At 54.3% G+C, this 21,661-nt stretch overlaps 2 protein-coding genes across 4 annotated transcripts; one reads left to right on the plus strand and one right to left on the minus strand.

Moving 5' to 3' along the window:
* Positions 1 to 264: 264 nt before the first annotated feature.
* TERF2 (telomeric repeat binding factor 2) lies at positions 265 to 5,812 on the minus strand. Of its 3 annotated transcripts, none has more exons than XM_066557252.1 (10): positions 5,596 to 5,812; positions 5,405 to 5,500; positions 4,767 to 4,897; positions 4,486 to 4,572; positions 3,807 to 3,950; positions 3,182 to 3,633; positions 2,353 to 2,739; positions 1,830 to 1,915; positions 1,533 to 1,582; positions 265 to 1,155 (listed from the first exon to the last, which is right to left on the minus strand). In XM_066557252.1, exons 1-10 carry the CDS (start codon positions 5,810 to 5,812, stop codon positions 997 to 999), a joined length of 1,809 nt encoding a protein of 602 aa, XP_066413349.1. In that variant the 3' UTR covers positions 265 to 996. The 3 variants fall into 3 exon arrangements, with proteins under 3 accessions (XP_066413349.1, XP_066413350.1, XP_066413348.1); XM_066557253.1 differs by having other exon boundaries at positions 2,353 to 2,583; positions 3,807 to 3,953; XM_066557251.1 differs by having other exon boundaries at positions 3,807 to 3,953.
* A 3,828-nt stretch (positions 5,813 to 9,640) lies between these two features.
* On the plus strand, positions 9,641 to 21,377 carry CYB5B (cytochrome b5 type B). The gene is made up of 5 exons (XM_066557278.1): positions 9,641 to 9,838; positions 15,835 to 15,963; positions 16,410 to 16,436; positions 17,702 to 17,733; positions 18,621 to 21,377. The coding sequence occupies exons 1-5, from the start codon at positions 9,677 to 9,679 to the stop codon at positions 18,709 to 18,711; spliced, it is 441 nt and encodes a 146-aa protein (XP_066413375.1). The 5' UTR covers positions 9,641 to 9,676; the 3' UTR covers positions 18,712 to 21,377.
* Positions 21,378 to 21,661: the final 284 nt, after the last annotated feature.

The raw sequence follows: 21,661 nt of genomic DNA on the forward strand, positions 1-21,661 counted from the left end.
GCTGGTCCTAGACAAGACTTCTCCCAGCCCTGGCTTGGCTGAACAGCAGCCAAGAGAAACTTAGAAACTAAATTTAGCAAGTGCCCCTGTATCACACCCCTGACCTAACCCAGAAACTCCTGTTTCCCATGTACACCATGTCACAGCTCCAGGGCAGTGCTGCTCCCGACCCAGCTCTCCCAGAGGGCAAGGGAGAGCCCCACATTCCATGCCCTTCTGCTGCATCTCCATCCACGAGGCAGATATTCACACTTTCACAACTCCTGCTATTAAACAAAAAAGGATCTTTATTTTACAAATGACTGTTCCAGCTTTGGCACTTGAAGGCAGGAACATGTGGCACCCTTGGAGCTCATACACAGCAAGGGTATTACCAGGAAAAGTTCAAAGAAAACATGACAAAAGTCAGACAAAACTAAAAATTTTAGCATGGAAACAACAAACAGTTCCAAGTACTGAAACACAAAGTAATTTTAGCTTTTTAAAGCCTCAGAGCTGGAAGGAAGGAATTTCTCCTCACACATTAGTCCCCATTAATGGGGAAAAAACACCCCCCAAAAAAACCAAGTAGATCCTCTTGCCTGGATCTCTTCCCCACAGAAGTGCTGGGACTCAGTGCTGCCTGTTCCACAAGGGAGTGATGGCAAACAGCTGAAACAAGTGATTCAGTGAACAGACAATAAACACAAAAATAGTCACCTATGAGATCATCCTCTGCTCACACCTGAGCAGAGCAAACAGCTGGGATTCATTCCAGAGGCTGCAGTGGCCAGGTGGACAAGAAGTCTCAATCTAGATTCATGCTGAGAGGCTGCACAGCCCCTGCCATGTGCAGCACGCTGATCTTTGCAGATCCAGCTGGAGCACAAAGCTCCTGGGTTCCTCTGCCATGGGTTTGGTGTCAGAGGGACTTCCCACGCTGGCACAGACTGCACTCTGCTCCAGCTTCCAAAAAACAAACAGGTCCAAAAACCAAAAGTCCCGTGGCTCCCAACTTCAGAGCATTCCCAGTTTCTTCATGGTCCGCCAGCGGTCCTTGATCATCACAGACGTGCGGTTCCTGAAGGGGAACTTCAGGCAGATGGTTTTCCACCTCCCTTCCCCGTACTTCTTCACTCCTTCCTTGATCCACTCGCTCTCCTCCATGGTCCATTTCTGCAAAGAGCAAGGAAGCAGCTGCATGGCAGAGAGCCTGCTGCCCTCATCAGCCGTGCCAGGAGCAGCAGGGAAGGCAGACACAACACCCCAGCACTGCAGATGTGGTGCAGCAGCTGCCTTCCTATGGGCCAGGAGGAGAGGTCCTGGTGGCACCAACGTGGGACCTGCTCCTGGGTAACAGCTGCCAGATGCGTGTCCCTCAGCTGAACAACAACCTCAGCATGAGGGAATTTGGCAAACCTTGCTTTAACCAAAGGCAAATTCCCAGTGCCCTGCAGGCAGGACAGGCCCAGCTCCAGCCTCTTTTATCATGGAGACTGTAGGGACACTGCCCCACTGCAGGGCCTGCTAGAAGCACCTAAGGCTCCACATACCTGTTTCTTGGAGCCGGAGTTGTTGGAGGCTTTGTTTTTCTCAAGTGATGCTGGAAAACAAGGGAGAGAGTTACATTTCCCATAATTTGGGAGGTACAGACCTCCCTGAGAGGCTGCCTTGAGCTGTGCAGTCAGAGCACCCTGTGACAGCAATACACCCCAATCAATTCCTTTATCCCAGCCTTTCCACAGGACTTCTGGTTTCAAAATTCAGCCACCCAGGCAGCAGCAGGACCCCTGTGAGTGACCCCCTGCCAGCATTAGCACAGGTAATCCCTGCCAGGGGGATTCTCATACCTGCATTTGCGAAGAGCTCATCCTCATCACTCCAGCTGTCCTTCTCCTCTGTGCCACAGGAGCTGTTCCACCTTCCTTGGAAAGACCTGAAATCAGGTGAGGGTTTACTTTGGCTACTGGTTCAGAAGGTGCAGGGCCACCAAGCAAGCCCCTGGACATTGTATTTCTTAAGAGGTGGGAAGCAAGAGAAGGATGCTCCTACAGACTCTGGCCAGTGACGCCGAAGGTGGGAGAAGTGTGGAAAAATGTGTTCCTTGTACTGGAATCACCTGCCGGAACCAGCTGCAGCACCTCACTAGCAGCAGGACCCGAATATTTTCTCCTCTTCATTAACCCATAATTAATTTTAAAGCCAAACATACGGGCAAGAGAGGGTTTGCTGTGCCCAGTTCCACACAGGCTGGCAGGCAAGGTCAACACTCATCTTGGGACACAGGGCCAGGGTTTGGTGCTCAGGCTACCAACACCAGCAAGACAAGTCTGGGGGCAGAGCAGACAATAGCACACAAGAGGGGCTTCATACTTCTCACTCTGGGCAGACAAGGGCTCATCAGGCAGTTTGGGAGCAGGTTTGGAGGCAGAAGAGACCACGTGCTCCTGGGAAGAGTCGGGGCACTCGCTCGACTTGCTGGACGAGCCGTCCAACTCCACGATCAGATTGCTTATGCTGAACAAGTTTTTGATGTTATGGGGTATTTCAGGAGGCTCTGAGGTCTCAGAAGCTTGATTCTCCACTTCTCTGCATCTCTTGGTTCTGTGGGATACAGAAGGAGACAGTTGCTTGGGGGAAGGCAAGTCTGTTTGGTCCAGTTTGGTGAAAAGGGCGTCCGAGTCCCCGGAGTCCGACAGGATCTTGAAAGCTTCTCTCAGAACAGAAATCCCACACGAGGTTACAGCTCCAGGGGGCTGCCTATAAAATAAACACAACCAGGAGGGTTGTAGGGAAACTGCCAAGGGAGCTCTGCTGCCCCAAAATGCAGCCTTGCCTGCCACTTGGCATCCCCAACTCCTGGCCCTGCAGTGCGAATCCATGGAAGAGGGCATTCCCAACCCTCCAGCACTCCCTCCCACACAGCACAGCGCCCCAGGTGTGAAGAACACACCTTCCTGCTCCACTGCCCCCTGCCCTTCCCAGTGCTGCTCCACCAGAGCAGCCACTGCCCCTCCCTGTCACTGCAGCACTTCCTGTCAGCAACCGACCCAATCTCAACACCTTCCCCAGGATCCACCTCTGGGCTGGCCTGGGCAGGCATTTGGGGAATTAGGAGCTGCCTTGACACAGGGGATTTCCCCTTGGAAGAGACCTTGAGGCCAACTGCATCCACAATCTAGAGCCAGACTGCTGTGCCCACCTTGGTGATTCCCTGGTGGACACCCTGGGGGTTTCTGGGGCTGCTGCTGGTTCTTTAGCTACTTCCATGGGCTCAGGAGTGCCCTTCAGGACATCATATGCTGCTGGTAAGTGTTCAGGTGTGGCTGCTGGATCAGTGGCTACTTCCATAGGTTCCACAGCTGCTGCAGAGCCACCAGCTTCTTCCATCATCTCTGGAGCTGCTGTGGGACCAGCTGCCCTTTTTGCAGGGCTGGCAGCTCCCTCCAGGTCTTCTGCTGCTCCTGCAAGCTGTGGAGCTCTGGCTGGCCCCTCTGCCCTTGCCGGGGCCTCTGGAGAGTTGGTTGGGCCCTCTGCCCTTGCTGGGGCCTCTGGAGCTGCTGCCTGGTCCCTCAGCCCATCTGCAGACTCAGAGGTCCCCAGCGAGGATTTTGCTTTGCTGGTGTGCTCCGAGTCCAAAGTCTTTTTCAATAACTGAAAACAGAAAAAGCACAGCACATTACAGACACGATTCCTCATGCTCCCATTCCATTTTATCCCCTCCCAAAGGCGTTCCATGGATGGAACAGCTTCTCTGACCATATAAACCCCATAGGAAGGGGCTGGATTTAGAGTGCTGCACGTTTAGGGTGCTGCAGGGCACGCACCGTCAGCAGCGCCGGCTCCGAGTCGTCCATGTAGCCCCTCAGGAACTCAAAGATGCTCTGCTGGAACTCCTCGTAGGAGAAGTTTTTGACCTTTGGATGAGAGGGATTCTTCTCCCGGATCACAGCCAGCCACTCGTTTTTCTTCTTCTGGAGAAGGATTCATAGGATCAGGTGAGAACTCTCTGGGCAGGGACAGGGCAATCAGTGCCAGCCACAGCGAGGGTGTGGGCAAGGACTGGGCCTCTCCTGCTTGGCATTCTCCAGGCACAACCAGTTAACACCGAAATGAGGCTGGGAAAAGGCCAGAGGAACGGGACAGCAACCAAGGAGCAGCAGAACCACCTTATTTGAGGAATTCTCCTTGCCTGCAGTACCCAAGATCCCTACTGCCTGCAGGAACAGGAATGGGGACTCCTGCTGCTCCCAGAACCTGCTGGGAAGCTGAGCTGGAGGCTCATCAAGGGATAAATGGTGATGTCTGGAAGGCCCACGAAGGTGTGTGAGGAAAGCTGAGTGACAGAGGGGGCTCCAAGGTGCCAACCCAAACATGCAGCACTGAGGGACCAGCACTCCAGAAGGATTGTTTCCATTTTAGCCTCCTCAGCCCAAACCTCCCAGGACACATCAGACCCCCTCTGGACACACCAGCAGCTCCCACTTCATCCCAGCATGGACTCACTTGGTTCCTGGGCTCCTTCCCCATGTGCTTCTTGACGATATCAGAAGCCTTTTCAAATTCCTTGTTTCTGATACAAACAACAATAGCCTACAGAGGACAACAAGGACAGACTGAAGCAGGGCACAGGAGCAGCTCAGTGCCAGCTGCACTCAGAACTCCCCATCACTGCAGGTATGAGCTTGCAGACAATGAGGGAACCCCACACGTGAGGCAGCTCCCACCAGCACCCACACGAGGCAAAAGCTGCACCATGTATTTACTGAGAAAGGAAGAGATCTTACAGCTTCTTTCACCATTTTCTGCACCGCCTCCATCGTCCTGTCTGCCACAGAGAACTCCTCACGGATGAAGTCCAGGACCAGCATGGCCGACTCCAGGGGGGTCAGCTCTGACTCCTTGTCAAAGGTGCAATCTGTAAGAATTGGCATCCATACATTTGGGGAGGGGTCACGGTGCTTCCCTGCAGAGAGCTGGTTATTCACCTGCACGGGGGCAGCCATCCACCCCGCAGGTGTGCCACAAAACCCCACAGCCGGGCTGAGGCACTACCAAGTGTCTGAACTGCAATTCCTGCCCCCCCAGCAGCCACGGCAAACTCAGGAGGCAGCACTGGAGGCAGTCCCAGGTGCCCAGCCCTGAATCAGGGCAGCATTTTGGAAGCCCTGAGGCAAAGCAGAGTCACCAGGCCGGTGGGTTTGCCAGCCCCGGATGCTGCTCTCAGCCCCCCAGAGAGACAGACAGACAGGAGGAGCCACCCCTCACCCGCGGGGACCCGCAGGGCTCCAGCCCAGGGCCCGGCTCTGTGCAGGGACACAGCTCCGGGAGCTGCGGGGACACGGACACAGGACAGGGGAAGCAGAGCGGGCTGCAACGCAGCAGCGGGGCTGCGCAGAGCCCGCAGGAGAGGCCGGGCGCCTACCGAGGTTCTCGCCCTCCTCGACCCGTGACAGCAGCTGCATGATGCGGAGCATCTGGGCCATGTCCGGCTCCCGGTCCAGCGGCCGCACGAGCAGCGCTGTGGGACAAACGGCTGGTCAGGGCTGCAGCGCTCTGGGCGCCGCCGCCCCCGGCCCGGCCCGGCCCCGTCGCCCCCGGCCCGGCCCCGCGCACCCTGCATGATGTCGCGGAACTGGCGGAAATCCCGGTTGCGCCCGGAGCGGTAGGCCTCTATGGCCCGGTGGAAGTAGAACTGCAGGACCCAGCGGTTTACGGTCTTCTCAGGGAGCGCCGCCATCCCGGCCCGGTCAGGCTCGGGGTCGCGGTCTCCCTCGGTGTCCCGGTCCCGGTCCCGGTCCCGCTCCCGCCGCGTCGGCCGCCGCGTCGCCATCCCGCCAGGCCCCAGCGCGCCGGAAGTGACGACAACAATACGACACCACAGGACCCTCGGCGCGCGGCCTTATCTAGCGGGCTCCTCGCCTACAGCTCCCGACGCGCATCGCGCCAACTCCGCCACGCCTACGGCTCCCGGCGTGCACCGCGCCAATTCAGCCACGCCTACAGCTCCCGGCGTGCACCGCGCCAACTCCGCCACGCCTACAGCTCCCGGCGTGCACCGAGCCAAAGCCGCCGCTAAGCGTTGTCGCCCTCTGGCGGCTGGGAGGGGAATGGCGGGCCCCGGCGGGAAGGGCAGCGGGAGCGGCGCGGGCGAGGGCAGAGCCGGGGGCACAGCCCGGGGCAGAGCCGGGGGCACAGCCCGGGACACAGCCGGTGCCTGCGGGCTCGGGGTCGGCCCGCTGCCCGTCCCACGGCACCCACAGCAGCGAAACGCCCACCTGTAAGTGCTGAGACCCCTGAGCGAGTGTGTCACCTGAGCAGGCCTGGGTGTGTTAAACTCGTGTCACCCGGAGCTGGCAGTGCCGCCCTGCCTGTGCATGCACGGTTTTTTGCCTTTTTTTGGTCTTCCAAACAAACCCCGCTCTCCTGTGCTCTGTGCTCCAGCCTCCTGCCGATCCCCCTCACCTGGAACAGCAAACCGAGACCCTGGGCAGGATTTTGGGGCATGGGTTGTCCCACAGTCACTCAGACCGGGGTAATGAATTCCAAGTCCTGTCTTCCCAGCGAGCTCCCTAATTCCCAAGCAGAAGTGGTGCCTGGAGGCGAAGGCACTGGGAGCTGATCCTTGGGATCATGGGGTGACTCCTCGGCCCAGGGGACATTCCTGACTCTGTCCTGGAGGCTCTCTCACCTGAGATGGAAAAGCACGTGAAAATTCCTCTGGCATGAGGTGATCTGGGATCCTCCCTTCCCTCTGCCCCAGGCCAGGACAGGAGGAAACACACATGGGAAAAAATCCGCGTGTCAGATGGAAAACAGAAAAACTGGGAGGGATATTGGCAAACAAAGGAAGATAAAAATAATCTGTGTGAGGCAGAAGGGTCACCTGGGGCGGGGGGACTGCCCTGGGGAGCAGGGTGGGAGTAGGACATGCTTGGAATGCCCTGAAGGATGCGACATCCCCAGGGACAGCTGAGACCAGTCCTGCCCCAGCCCTTCAGAGGCTGCCTTTGCTCTTCTGGGCAGAAAATCCCGTGGGTGCCAGGGAGCTCTGTGATCCACACGGCTCCATCACATGTGCCACCACTTCAGCAGATCCCGCTGGCCCTGCACAAGTTTAGGATTTTGAGTAATTTCACTCATTTTTACACAAAGGTCAGGAAAGAGAGTCCTGAAGTTGTTTCCCAAGGGAAGCAAAGTGAGATTCCTCTATGAGACAACAGGACAAAGTCACTTGAGAACCACCTGCCTTGGCCAAGCCAGGTCTCACTTGGGAAAACTCCCCATGCCTCCTTTTTCTGCCTCCTGTCCGTGTCCCTCTGGGCTGCCATCTCCCCCTCCAGTGCCCTCTGGGGAAGGTGTCACCCCTTTTGATGTTCAGGAGATCACCTGCCATCCTACCTGGCAGATTTGAGATCCCAAGGTCTCTGCAGGTTCCTGGCAGGGTTTGGATGAGGTGGTGGCATGACAGATGTCACAAGAGCAGAGCTGGAGAAGGTGACAATTCCTGACGTGTTTCTGGAGCTGGGGAGGGCACAGCATTGGCACCCCAATCCAGGCTTCCCTCTCTCACCACTTCAGGGTCTGCCTTAGCCAGCAGTGTGTTAACAGCACCCAGGACTGGAAAACAAGCCTGGAACGGTGAATTCCAGAGAAAATACAAAAATGAACCCACTGCTTTGCTCCCTGAATCATCTCCAATAAACAGAGAGGAAGCAGGGATGATGGAAGCAGGACCAGGAATGGCAGTGGCCTCACTTTCCAGTTTCACTGAGTCCTCCTGTGGTGTCACCATCAGTTTTTCAGGAAAAGCTTTGGAGTTCCATGTGCCAAACAAAGCACTGGGCAGGAAGGCACAAATTGCAGCCGCGCTTGTACGCTGGAGCCTCCCCTCACTGATTTATGGCTTTTGATGAAGTGATTACAGATGAAAGAAAATATTCCAGGGAACAGGATCTGCATGTGGCCGTGGTCTCGTGCCTGTCACATCCTTCTGGAGGAGTTAGAGCAGGAAACAGAACAGGAAAAGCACCAGGGTCCCTGGTCAGCAGGCTCTGTGCTGGAGCACCAGACAGGACAGCAGCTCCCACAGCAGCCGGGGCTGCCCAGCATCCCTGGCAGTGCCCAAGGCCAGGCTGGATGAGGCTGGGAGCACCTGGGACAGTGGGAGGTGTCCCTGCCATGGCAGGGGTGGCACTGGGGGAGCTCTAAGGTCCCTTCCAGGACCATTCTGGCCTTATAAAAGCAGTGGAGCAATGGAACAGGGGACAAGGGAAATGTGGAGGAGGGTCATGAGATTTCTTTGAAAACCCACAGAGAAACCCTCCGGGCATGAGGGATGGAGAGGAGGAAGCACAAAGACTCTTACTAAGAAACCCATGAAGTAGATTACAGAAACTCTGAACCAATCTGAGCAAAGGTAACTCATCCCATTGGAACTGGGCTGGATCTAGAAGGAAAGGGAAGGATCTAGAAGGAAAGACATTGGTTTGGAGAGGTGCCAAGAGTGGGGCTGCCTGGCACAACAAGGAGCTGGAAACACACAAAATCCTGGATTACACACAGAATCAGGGAAACGGCCCTGATGACTGGGAAAAGGTAGACAGAAGGGATCAAAAGGAGCAGCAGCTCAATATTTAATATTTAATATTGACTAGGTGACTGTGGAGAGGTTTCAGAACAGGCTGAGCCTTTTACATCCCAATATCTGGAGAGGTGAATGTATGGCCTTGTCCAAACAGAGAACTTCACCTGAGCTCCCTTTAGAGGCATTTGTGACCGGCTGGGCTCTCCCTGCACACAGCTTCAACCTTTAGCCAGTGCTGCTCACAGCTTAGCACTGACAGCACGGCCCTTCTGCCTCCTCAGCACTTGTTAAACAAACATGCACCGCCCAGCCTCGTACCTGTGCTGCAAGTGCAAGGAAATAAATTCCACAAATGCCAGTTCACAAAGGGAAACCACGGGGTTCATGAGTGACTCGGGTCCCTGTGCTTCTGAGCGGCCTCTGACCCTGACCGTGCTCCATGTGCCTGGAGGGAGGAGAGAATTCCCCAGCGCTACTCGTCAGGCTTGGATGTGAACTTTGCTTTGGAACCTGGGGAGTCAAGGCCTGGGAATGTGCTGCACTGCCACCGGCTCCGTTCCGAGGCTGTGGGATCACACCTGTTTTATAAACATGCAGGAAGAACTGCAAGGGACACTGGAAAAGCTGAGGGCGGGTTGCTGATGGGCACGGGGGTAACAGGGCGGCTCGGAGCCAGTACTGGGGGAATGGGGGCTGAAGGGAACGGGGGCTGAGGGGGGAGCGGGGCCTGACGGGCCCGGGGCTAAGGGGGGAGCCGGGGCTGAGGGTGGAGGGGGGACTGACGGGCCCGGAGCTGAGGGGGGAGCGGGGCCTGACGGGCCCGGGGCTAAGGGGGGAGCCGGGGGCGAGGGAGGAACCGGGGCTGAGGTCCCGATCCCGGTGCCGCCTCAGAGGCGACGCTCGCGCGCCGTTTCCCGCCTTTCGCCCCGGCCGCTTCCCATTGGCCCACGGCCACCGCCGCGCTCTCCCATTGGCTGTGCTGGCAGCGCCCCCCTTCTGGCTTGCTCCCTATTGGTCCCCGAGGACGACGGAACCCGCGCAGGGCGTTCCCATCACTACGGCGGCCGGCGCGGGTCAGGCCGCGCGTTCCGCGGAGCCGCGCCGGGCAGCATGGAGGGCGGGCGGCGCGGAGAGGCCGCGGCGGCGGCGGCGGCTGGGGACGGGCCCGCGCCCGTGTTCACCCTGGAGGAGGTGGCGAAGCGGAACTCCAGCCGTGAGGCCTGGCTGGTGATCCACGGGCGCGTCTACGATGTCACTCGGTTCCTGGAGGAGGTGAGGCCTGCAGTGGGGCTGCCCGGCCCGGCCCTGAGGGGAGCGGGGAGAGCCGGGGGGTCTGTGAGGCCCAGAGGGGCGGGAGGGCCCTTCAGGGCTGGGGGCTGTCCTGGGGACAGAGATGCCTGGGCCAGGTGCGAGAGGAGGGGGCGCGCAGGCCCGGCCCGGGTTCGGGGCGGTCCCGGTGTCCCGGGGGCAGCTCCCCGGGCCGGGCTGGGCCGGGTCGTGCGGGCTCTGCCTCCGGCCGGGCCTCATGACCGCGCCTCTGCTTCCGAGGGACGGACGGGATGGCGGGTCGCGGTGGGCAGCCGGGGGCAGGGGCTGTGCTGGGCTCCTCTGAGGCCATTCCAGGGTTCCCGGGGAATCTGTTCAGGCAGGGCCCGGGGAGGTTTCCTTCAGTCACTGGGCCTCACTCCGCATCTGGAAGGGTGAGCGGGATCGGGGCACTTTGGCTGTGAGGGCTGCAGAGGCACCCCAGAACTCGGAGGAGGAGGTGACAGTGACACCGCAGCCACCACTCTGCTCCTTGCCCGAGGGACCGCGCACCAGGGCTTTGCACACAATGCAGCTTCTGCCAAATCTCCGCTTCCCTTGACTGTAGGGACAGAAAATCCTTCAAGACTCACTGCGTTTGTGTTCTGATTTTGAGAAGGTTGAGAGTGGTGTCCTAACTATTGAGAGCTGGGAATGGAGTGAGAATAAACAGTAACAAAATAATAATGCCATGGGTGGGAATGGCATGAAGTTGTGCTAGGGGAATTTAAGGTGGAGATGAGGAAAGGTTCTTCCCCCAGAGGGTGCTGGGCACTGCCCAGGCTCCCCAGGGAATGGTCCCGGCCCCGAGGCTGCCAGAGCTCCAGGAGAGTTTGGACAGCCCTGCCAGGGATGCCCAGGGTGGGATTGTTGGGCGGTCTGTGCAGGGCTGGGGTTGAACTTGATGATCCCTGTGGGTCCCTTCCAGCTCAGAATATTCTATGATTCTGTGGTTCTATTAAAATTTCTAAGGGGTTTATCCCAGTTTAAAATAACAGGAGAGACTTTGTGGCATTTGCAGGGCAATGTACAAAGGTTGGGCTGAACCAGCTCCAAAGAAGACACTTCATTGAAATGCACTTGTTACAGCTTGTTGGTTCTGCTGGACTGAATTCAACTCTGGTTTCCCTCCACGTGGTTGAAGCCTGTGTGCTGTGGAGTGACAGAGGGTACTGGTGCATCAGGCAGGAGGGGCTGATCACCTGGCAGCTGGAGGCTGTGCCTTGCTCTGCAGCTTTCACTATTTATTTATGATGTTGAACACAATCTGGTTTCTTCTTTGGGTCCAGAAAATGACCAAATCACAGAATTGTCCAGGCTGGAAAATCCCTCCCAGACCATGGAGTCCAAGCTGTGCCAATCCCCACCTTGTCCCCAGCACTGAGTGCCACCTCCAGGGATGGAGACTCCAGCCCTCCCTGGGCAGCCCCTGCCAATGAAGAATCTTTTCCGCTATGAAATTCCTGATGATGTCCACCCTGAGCCTCCCCTGGCACAGCTTGAAGCTGTTTCCCCTTGTCCTGTCCCTGTTCCCTGGAGCAGAGCCTGACCCTCCTAGCTGTCCCCTCCTGTCAGGGAGCTGTGGACAGGCAGAGGGTCCCCCCAAGCCCCCTCTTCTCTAGGCAGAGCAGTTTGGGGGATGAGATGTGCAAGATGGAAGCAGGACAGTTTGGTGGGAGGGAGTTGTGGGTGCACAGAGGCTAAGTAGGTGCAGGGGAAGACCAGGCAAAAACTTGGAAAAGCCATTCACAGCTGGTTGCCGAATAAGAAAATGCTGGGTTGGAGTTTAGGAAGAGCCAGAATGAGCTGGAGCAGCTGCAGGAGCTGTGAATCTCATCTTACACTTGTCTCTGCTGTGATTCAGAGTGGGGACACTGCAGGGAGGTTGAGTCTTCACCTCGATGTTCTCTCTAAGATGGAGCCTGGGACCTGCTCCTTGGGGCACCTTTGGAATTATAAGTGAGCCCAGAAAAACACTTCAGTCCCAGCCAGGCTTAGCAGTGCCCTGAGTGTCACCTTGAGATGGTATTTCACCCTGAGATGATATTTCACTCTGTCCTTTCCGGGCCCTTTTTCCCATTTGCGTTTTTCTGACATAAAGGACCTGCTTGGACGAGGGAGAGGGAGAAGAATAAGGGCACTGTTGAGCTGTGCCAGCGTGGCTGACACAACGCTGGGCTGTGCACACGCCTTGTGGCAAGAGTGACACAGGGGAGCTGGAGATCAAGGCCTAATTTATTGGCAAAAATCCTCTTTGTATGTGTTACCCTCTGGAGTGCTGGGGAGCACCGTGCAGCCTCTGGAACCAGCAGTGCCAGTCTGGAGCTGCAGAGCACTGGGAGCCAGCAGTGCCAGTCTGCTCTGGAGCTGCCCAGCAGTGCCAGTCTGCTCTGGAGCTGCCCAGCAGTGCCAGTCTGCTCTGGAGCTGCCCAGCAGTGCCAGTCTGCTCTGGAGCTGCAGAGTGCTGGAACCAGCAGTGCCAGTCTGCTCTGGAGCTGCAGTTCCCTGGGCAGCTGGAGCTGCAGAGCTCAGGGCCTGTCGTGTGTCCCCCTGCCCCATGTGGTCACTGGAGCAGGAGCTGCTGGGTGCCCTTCCTGGCCTTTGCTCACAGATCTGGCTGGCATTGCTGAGAGTGCTGGCACGTTCTGTGGGTGGGGTTGTGCAATCCTGAAGAAGTCACCGCTGAAAGGCTGAATTTGGCTTCACAATTCCTGCAAATTACACACTGCAGGTCAGCCAACCCGAGATCCATGTGCTGCTGGAAGTGTAGGCCAGTTAAAGTTTCCAGTTCACATTATGTGTAATAGGAGTAAGAAGACATCTTCTTCATTTTGTCACATAACAAAATTTACTGAATTGTAAGAACACAATCCAAATCCAGGAGATGTGCAAAGACAGCAGCTGAAGTGCTGCAGGTGTTCCTGGGAGGTGCAATCTCCTGTGCTTCAGAGAGCCTCTGAGTGCCTGAAATGGAATGGGATTATTTTAAAATCTAAGAGAGCCTTATGCTGATCTATTTTGTCCCAGATCTGGGTAAGTGGACCACACCAGGATACCTGTCACTGCTCCTGGTTGCAGTGCTCTAGATAAGCACGTGCAGGCTGTGGCTGGAGCAGCAGGCTGGGTGCTTGGGGGTGGAGGGAGGCAGCTGTACCTCCTGCAGGAGCTCTGGGGTCTGTCAGGCTCACACTTCACCACAACGGTATCAAAATCTGAGCTTTTAACTTGTGCACAATCTCTAAGAGACTTATTTATGGTCCTGCTGGAGGGATACAGTTTCTGTCCATTTTCACATATGACTAGGGGAGTGTGGAGATCCACATTTCTCCAGGAAGCTCTTGTGTCTGTTATCTGAGCCCACAAGCCACAGCAGCCCCCACAGCTCCGTGTCTCAGCACATGCTGCTGTTCCTGATCCCCCTGATAAGTGTGAGCAGGAATCCATTTCCAGTTCCCAGCTGGAAGGAGCCTGGGTTGTGCCAGCACTGACCCAAATGGCTCAGTTGGTTTCAGGTATAGTGTTCTTCAGGAGAAGGAGGAGCACCAGGCACCTGAGTTTCCTCATGCTGACTTGCCCCAGCTTGGCAGAGATGTTTTTGGAAAACCTTTTCCCTGCCTTACACCAGCGCTGTGCAGGATGTGTGGGTCATTCCTCCAGGTGACTGCTCGTCCTTGGTTCTGGCTTGGATGGTGCTGGCACATGATTATTGCACAGGAATACTCTTCCCTCTCCTGGTTTATTTCTTTAACTCTGAGCACTAGGGATGAAAGTTTCACCCCTCCTCAACCTGGTGTTCTTATCTCTTACCTGGCACAGTGATCTAATTAGTCCTGGAGCTTAGTGTTGCTGCTGAGCTCCTTTGTGTCTCCAGCAGGTCTGTACCAGCAGTTCCCAGCCAGACATTTGCAGACAGGTTCTTGGGGTTTGTGGGGAGGGGACTCCAGGCTCTCTCCCTGGGGAGGTTTGGGATGTGCTCTCGGAGGCCTTTGCTGTGTGCCCTCAGTTCCAAGTCACTGTTACTCTCTGTGTGCTGAGGGTCCAGTGACACAGAGAACCCAGTTTTATTGTCACTTCTCTCCTTCTGGTTTGCTTTTGGCTGTTTCTTGTCAGAAAGGGACATTTTCCAGCCATTGTTTCCCCTGAAGTAATCTTCCTCCCCCCCACACTTTGCACCACTGTTTCCATGTTTTCCTGCAGCAGCTGAGCTGCAGCTTTGGGCAGTTTTGTGGCAGAGTCCGTGACTTCCTGTACAAATAGTCTGGGTTTATGTTTGCTGGGCTAGGACAAGGTGGGAATTGTTTGGCTGCAGCGGTGCTGTCTGGAGGACAGAGCCCTTCAGAAACAGGAGATGCCAAAATATTTTGAAGGTCTTTTTCTTTTAGGCTTGGAGATTGCAGTAAAAGACAGATGTGCACGAATAAATAATTGTGGATTTAGCAAGTGCATAGAAAGGCTTCAGAGCCAGAGATGTAAAGAAGAGTGAACTTTACTGTTCTCCTTCTCTCTTGAATTTTATTCTTCCTCTTGTCTCTTGGCTGTGGAGAGATTGGATGTCACTGAAAGATCCACTGCATGTTCCCTGTTGCTGCAGGGTTTTTTCTATCCTTCTAGGGTGAATTATTAGGAAAAGAAGGTTGTCTGCTTAAAATGCAGGTATTTTCCTGTCTGAAATATGAGATTTCTGGTGAGGCAACCCTAAGGAGTTATTCTAAAACTCTCAGATGAATGGGCAGCTTTTCAGTGGATCTTAGCTGGAAACTGGACAGCTGTTCTGAGCAGTGTGAGCAGATAGCATCCAGCAGTCCCTGATCTGACTCCTCTGGGATCAGTGAGCCTGAGGGTTGGTGTGGGAGAAGGGGCAGCCAGAACTGCAGCTGGACACAGGGAATGAGCCATGGAGCTCAGCCACCTGGTAACTGCCTGTGACAAACTGTGTCCTTCCACTTTGCCCTTTGTGGCTCCTGAGGAAGCTCTGTGTTAGTTTGGTGACATACCTGGACAATAAAGGACAATTCCAAATAAAGAGCTCTGATATGAGGATTGCAGGATTGCCTGCAGCAGCCCACTGCAGCCACCAAGGGGGCTGTTTTGTGTCCACCCTGTGTTTTGTACAAGGTGGGATGGCCTGGAGGGAATATTCAGACTTTTGGCAGCAAAAGCAGACAAACTGAAGGAAGAGGGGGGGTGGCAACTGCTCTGTGTCTGTGGGAAGAGAAGGATGTGACAGAGAGAAGCAGGTGTGTTGGTCCTTTGATCTGAAATGTAGCCCAGCGTCTCTTCTCCGGTTCAGGGCTGCTTGCCTGAAGGCCTGGAACACTGGGTTAGTCCCTGTGAGTGCCCTGGGACGTGTGACCACTTTATGGGTGTAACTGGATTAGCTGGTGGTTCACACTCAGGCTGTAAAGGATTGGCCTTTGCTAGGCCTGTGGTTTGTGCTTTCCATTGCCAGGCTGTGCCTGGAACTGCCACATTGACAGTGGACAGAGCCCAGCCCACCAGGGACAGCAGAGCCACACCCGGGGTTTGTGCCACTTCATCCCACTGAGAGTCAGCTGTGACTGCTGCCACCCACAGCAGTGGCACTGCCACTGTGGAGCTCCTGGGGATTTGGCTGTTGTGGCTCTGGATCTCTGAAATCACTGTATGATATTAAACAGTATCATTTTTGTGGTACTTCATGATTTCCTCCCCCCATGTCACTGGTGGTTGCACACGGGATCAAGTTCAGTATTGCACATCCATGTGCAGAGTCAGCCAAACATCATTTTTGTAGTACCTGAAGAAGTAGAATATCCTTTCCTCCAGTGGTGTCTGTGAATTCCTGAGGAGAGGTTGGACACTTGAACCTCTGGCAGATTTTATTGATGGTGCTGCTTGAGGCATCCAGCAGTGGGGTTGGGAGGAAGGAATCCTCACTGCCTTTCTGCATCCAGCCCTGGGCTCACCTGGATCTTCTCTTCCAGCACCCAGGTGGAGAAGAGGTGTTGCTTGAGCAAGCTGGCAGAGATGCCACTGAGAGCTTTGAAGATGTGGGGCATTCCACAGATGCCAGGGAAATGCTGAAGCAGTACTACATTGGAGAGGTCCACCCGGTGAGTGCCTCCACTGGTGAGTGTAACCCCCAAACAAAGATTCCAGGCTGTGTCTTGGGAAATAAGTCAGTAGTTGAGGGGCTCAGGCAGTCCCTGTGTTGTCCAGGGTTTCTGTTGGGGAAACTGAACTAAATTAGTCTTCTCCTCCCACCATTCAGAACAGATTTCTCGCTTCATTTAAATCGGGGCACTGAGGCTGAATTCATGGGTTCCCTCTGTAGCTGGTGGAAGCATAATCCACCTTTGCCTTGTAAATTTGAGCTCAGGAGGGTGAGAGTTCCCAGGGGCACAGACACCTTTCTGCCTGCCTTTGGGTGCCAAGGAAGGACTTGTTTGAAAACTGAGCCCAGGCAATTACCTTTGTACAGAACAATTCCCTCAGAAAGGCTGCAGCCTCCCTTTGAAGTCAGCACTTACCTCTTTCTTCTTCTTTTTCCGCCTGACAGAGTGATCGTGAAAAGGAAGGTTCTAAGGTAAGCTCTCAGCATTTCAGTTTTCTGCTTTTATTTAATGTCACGTCTTTTGGAGGCTTTTTTCCCCACTCTTTTTTCCTGTGGAGCTTGTGGCTTTATGTTTACGCAAACTACACACGAATAAATTTCCCAAGCAAATTCTACCTTTGTTTTTGTTCTGAACATCAGTGGGCACCTCAGTGTGGAATTGGAAGTGAGTTTTTGTGCCCTTTCTCTGCTGGCAGCAGTGATGTTTTTTCCACACCTTGAGCCACAGACCATTTTTTGCATTTCTGGCTGTGTCCTGACCACGGAAGGTTTCCTTGTTGTTCCCTCCGAGCCAGGAGACAGCAACAGGGGCTGGCTGGCAAACAGGAATTCTCTGTTAACTGCCTCAGGGATCAGTGGTGTTGCTTAACACTCAGGTACTCCTGGAGTAGAACAGGGCAGAGTGTTGCAAAAATGCCTTTGGAAGGGATGGGGAGAGGGAAAAGGCAATAAATAGAATCCCAGCTGGGAGGTAAACATGTGCCTCGCAGCTGGCTGGGCTGGGAGGCCTGCACAGGGCACAGCTCTGCCTTCAACAAGGCTTTCAGGAGATGTTCCTCTGAGCAGGACCACTTGCAGAGCAGCAGGAATCCAGAAGGGAACTGTCTGCAGAGAAATCAAGGATAACTCAGGCTGGGTAAAGCCTATGCTTAGATATGGAGCTGTGTGATGATGTACATATTCACCTTAAAATTTATTGTTTCATTCAACTCCAGTTCATAAACACATGCTGAAAATGTGCACAGAAATCAATGATGATCAGAGTAGCTCTCTTGGATCTGAGTTAAATACTTTATTCAAGTGTTTTTCTCTTCTGATCAGTAAATCCAGCAGGTTATGCACAGCTGAGGGCTCTCTCCAGAGTGCATCATCTGTATGAAAGGAGGTTCCAGTGTAATTTAAAGATGGCAGCAAGAGAGAGACTCAGTAATGTACAAATAAATAAGGGGGAAGCACAAAACCACCCCAAAACTGTGATGCAATAAGCAAGGCCTTATTTTGAGAGGGGTGCAAGTTCCAGCATGAAGCTGGTGCCTGGGTGGGACTGATTGGATTGATGGAAAGAACATGAAGATGACAGCAAACATCCCCAAAAGCAGCCACGCTGGTGACAGGGGGTGCTTGGGAGAGGAAGGTTATTTTCCCTCTGAATTTGTAATCACACGTTCAGGCTTGTCTTATTAGCACACGTTTAATGTTTCTTTGTTCCCCTGCTAACTCACTCTTTCCTCCTCCAGAATTCAAGTAGGACATCCTCAGGCCAAACCAGGTATAGTATCTCCTGAAAATAAGAGTGAGAAATGGAGGGGATGGGACCCTGTTTGTAGAGCTGCGTGTTAACTCCAAAGGGCAGGAAAATCCCTGGGCATGTGCTGCAGTGTCCTGGCAAACAGATCCTCCAAAGCATGTGCCAGAGTGTGCACCTCCCTTGCTGGATGTGAGCCCGGCCCTGCTCTGCGCTGGGCAGAACCAGCATGCCAGTTTGGAATTCTCTGCCCCTGTGCTGGTGTTGCACAGCACTGGCTGCATCTCTGTAACCACAGCGGGTGTTTGGGTGGTCGCTGTGGGCCCAGGGGTGGCACAACACAGTGATGGGTGGGTTTTTGGAGGATTTTACCATGATCAGCCCAGTCTAGTTGAAAATCCATAAAACCAGCTCAGGGCCCTGGTCTCCTGCAGCTCACGCAGGAGGTTTTGTTCAGGAGGCTGCTGAGGGTGAGCCTCTGGAGTCTGAGCAAGGCAGATTTACTGGGGCACAGCTGTAGCCGTTGCCATCCTTGAGTCAACAGTGTTGTTTGTACAACACAAATTACAGCCTGACTTATTTAAGGAAAATAAAACCAAACCAACAACAACCCCCCCCCACTGGTCTCTGGATGTGCCAAGCTGGAAACTGCAGCCATCCAGCTGCTATTTTATAAGGCACGAGGCCACTCCTGGGCCTCCCGTGGGGGCTGGCAGAGCCTGGGCCTGGGGACAGTGGGGCCTGCCCCAGCTGTGGCCATGGTTAGGGGCCAGCCTGTGGGTACAGCTCCCAGGCATTCCCTGGATGTGTAACAAGGGATGAATATTGGGGATGGATGATTAACTAGGTGCTTTCTTCTGGTTTCTGTGGTGTGCACATTCTAGTTTGTTGTTCTTTTTCTCTCCCTGTAGTTTCTGGTCGACATGGCTGATCCCCATCTTTGGAGCACTGGTCTTAGGTTTAATGTATCGTTATTACATGGCAGATGGGAAAAGCTCCTGAGCTGGCCTTGCTGGGGCTTCAGACAGCCTGAAAAGAGGGAGAGAGAGTGTGTGTGTGTGCAACACGTGGAGTTCTGCTGCCCTTAGCCTTCCTGCCTTGCTTTTAGCTCTGACTCTGTCAAGTGATGTTGATATCCATGGGACCAAGCTAATTCCAAACTTTATCCTAACTCTGGGACCCACAGATCTGTTGTACTTCCCTCTTGCAGTGGCAGGGAAAGAGGAACTTCTGTTATTCCCTGCCCTTGGTGTGGTGTCCCTCACGCTCTCTCTCACTCTCTCTTGCTCTCTGACATTACCCCAGACAACCTTTTCTCTCAATGCCTTTGCGTTAAGCCAGACACCATCAAAGAGCTGCCCTGGGCCTGTGGCTCTGCCTCAGCCCTTCACACAGTCAGGAATCATCTGCCAGTTGTCTCCAGCCCTTGCCAGAAAGGATGTCCAGAGTTTGGTTCTGCAAGAACATTCCCAGAGCGTGCAGGCAGCACTAACTGGAGCGGCAGGGAGTTGTTGGTTTGGCCACCTCTTTGTGTTCCTGTCTGTTTTTAACGGTTAAACAAATACATGGATTTTAAAAGTGATTCCGTTCATTTTGTAATATTTGTACTTGTCCCTTTGGAATGCATATCCTGTGAACAACTTATACTGAACCCTGGTTGGTTTGGGTGTTTCGTGCTGTGCGTGGCAGAGCCAGTGGGAACTGGCATGTGGCTTCTGGAAATGCAGATTCTTCTTTCTCCCTGAGGTCATGATCTGACACATGTATGGGAAACTAAACTCATTCTTACGTACTGTGAATGTGCACCAGATGGGGGAAACAATTAAATGTGGTCTGTTCTCCCAAAATGAAAAGGGAAAAGAAATGCATTTGGGATTTGTGGATAATGCTGGTTTTGTCTGGGAATAGAGAAGAGTATTTCCCTCTTGTCCTGTTTTTGTGTGTTGTGCAGTCGGCCTTGAAGAGCAGACAGTGCACAGTTTGCTTCCTGTGCTGAGGCAGGAACCTTCCCAGCTCTTCCAGTACACTGATCTGGGGCTTTGGGGTCTGCTCAATAAAGGGAAGTGGTGTCCTGGTGCCCACTGCCCTTCAGCAGGGCTGTGCCACTGACACTGGCTCCCAATCCAGACCTCCAGCACAGCTGATCATCCCTGGGATTGCAGCAGAAAGGGCAGTGATACCCTGGGGTCCTGCTGTGAAAACCTCCCATGGGTTATGGGGATTCTTCTCTCTTCCACAAAACTACCGTGTCCTCCACAGGTTGTGTAGAAGAAATTCTTGGATGTAGACCTACACTCTGCTTTTTAAAACTGAAGGCCAGGGACCTTGGAGTAAGAGCGCTGCCAGGGCTTCACATTTAACACAGAATTGTGAACATGAACTCAGTTTGGGGAAGTTTAGAGTGGATTCTGTATTAGGGAAAGGTTTTGAAGCTGGAAGGCACATGTTGGCAACAGTATCACCCTGCTGAGTTGAGGTTGTTCAGGGCAGTGTAAGATTCCACAAAGGTCAGCTAGTTTGGATCCAGGAGCACCAGGCTTGCCTGAGGAACGGGGCAGGTGTGATGCTGGAAACACACCTGTTTTCTCCATAGGCAACACTTTTACCTGGATTTAGACTTTTTTTTTTAATACCCTTTTCCTGGCAGTGTTCTACATTCAGTTGCATTTTGGTTGCTCTAAAGAACTTCTTGCCATTATTGACCCTTGCTCTGAGCTCTTGATGGTCCATTGCTGGGGAAGTTGCCTGTCAATTCCCATAGGTTATGGAACCTTTTTTTCCTCTTAATAGATTAATTGGCCAGGGGAGACTCAGTCTTGTTCCAAGGCTTCTTGGAACTGGTAAGATCCTTGTCCAGTGCCTTGCGGGACCCCAAGTAGCCTCTATCTGCACATGTGCCAGCTCCTCACAGACCTCAGGGTGCTTGAGATGTATTTGCAGAAGCCACATTGAAGTCTCCTCCCTTCTCCATTAATGACAAGGGGCAGCATGTCTGGGATGGAGGTGGCTGGAGAGACCCCAGTGCTTCCAGGTGTCCTCTGGTGTGGTGGTGACGCTGTCTCTTCTCATTCCCTTCCTGGCTCAGAGATGGGTCCCACAGGTGTGAAAGGGCTCGGGCAGCGAGGGAGGCATTAGCAGAGCTTGTTTACTCACTCTGTAAGGATCCCAGAGCAGCTCAGCTCTGTCCCCACGCTGACCCCGCACAGCCCCTGTTTGCCGCCAGCTCTCCCTCCGCACAATGCCGGGACAAAGCCGTCTCAGCTTTCACCCCGCAGAAACCTCTGTGGGTGGAATTCAATCTGGGCTGTGCTCCGCTCCCTTCAGGGGCTGCGGAGGAGAGGTTCAGTGAGGAGCTGGAAATACGAGCACGGAGGCAGCTCCTGTGGTTAATGTGAGCTTGGTAGGGCTGCCTGGGAATGCAGTGCCAGCCCTTTCTGCCTCTCCACCGCCCCGAGTTCCTTGATGACGCAGAATGTATCTGTTAATTGGGCTGATGGTTTGTGGAGGAGGGGTGGGAGGTCTGAGGGTGTTCCTGGGGGGAGGTGGTGCATGTTCCGTGATGCAGGCACCCACTAAATGCCATTTCTTGTACCTGGAGATTGTCTGCCTGGCAGGAGGTGCCAGGCTGTGTGTTTGCTGTGTTCAATAAACTCATTATTGTAAACAAACAGGTAGAGGACCTTGTCTTCCCCCCAGGTGTGGGATGTTTAGTTACTCCATCCCTGTTACCCTGGAGTGTGTAACCCCCATGTTGCAGGGCTCAAATATCCAGTGTTGGTGAGTTGTGCCAGGCAAGGGATTTGCCTTCCTGTTGGTAGAGGAAAAATCTTCTCCTTGGCAGAAGCTGGTGCTGAGCCTGTGCCAAGGATGATTAGCACCTTGTGTGGCTGAGTGACCCGATGGTCCCTGTGGGTGTTGGGGAAGCAGCAGTTTGGGGCTAAGCACTCTACAA

Source organism: Molothrus aeneus, chromosome 11 (assembly GCF_037042795.1).
Source record: "Molothrus aeneus isolate 106 chromosome 11, BPBGC_Maene_1.0, whole genome shotgun sequence".
In the NCBI taxonomy this organism is placed as follows: Eukaryota; Metazoa; Chordata; class Aves; order Passeriformes; family Icteridae; genus Molothrus; species Molothrus aeneus.

Excerpts from the sequence above, each read along its gene's own strand:
- CYB5B (XM_066557278.1), top strand. The coding sequence starts at position 9,677 with ATGGAGGGCGGGCGGCGCGGAGAGGCCGCGGCGGCGGCGGCGGCTGGG. Across the intron at positions 9,839-15,834 it reads TCACTCGGTTCCTGGAGGAG|CACCCAGGTGGAGAAGAGGT; the intron begins GTGAGGCCTGCA and ends CTTCTCTTCCAG. Across the intron at positions 17,734-18,620 it reads ACATCCTCAGGCCAAACCAG|TTTCTGGTCGACATGGCTGA; the intron begins GTATAGTATCTC and ends CTCTCCCTGTAG.
- TERF2 (XM_066557251.1), bottom strand. The coding sequence starts at position 5,812 with ATGGCGACGCGGCGGCCGACGCGGCGGGAGCGGGACCGGGACCGGGAC. Across the intron at positions 3,954-4,485 it reads GGAAGGAGCCCAGGAACCAA|AAGAAGAAAAACGAGTGGCT; the intron begins GTGAGTCCATGC and ends ATCCTTCTCCAG. Across the intron at positions 2,740-3,181 it reads TCCACCAGGGAATCACCAAG|GCAGCCCCCTGGAGCTGTAA; the intron begins GTGGGCACAGCA and ends TTTATTTTATAG.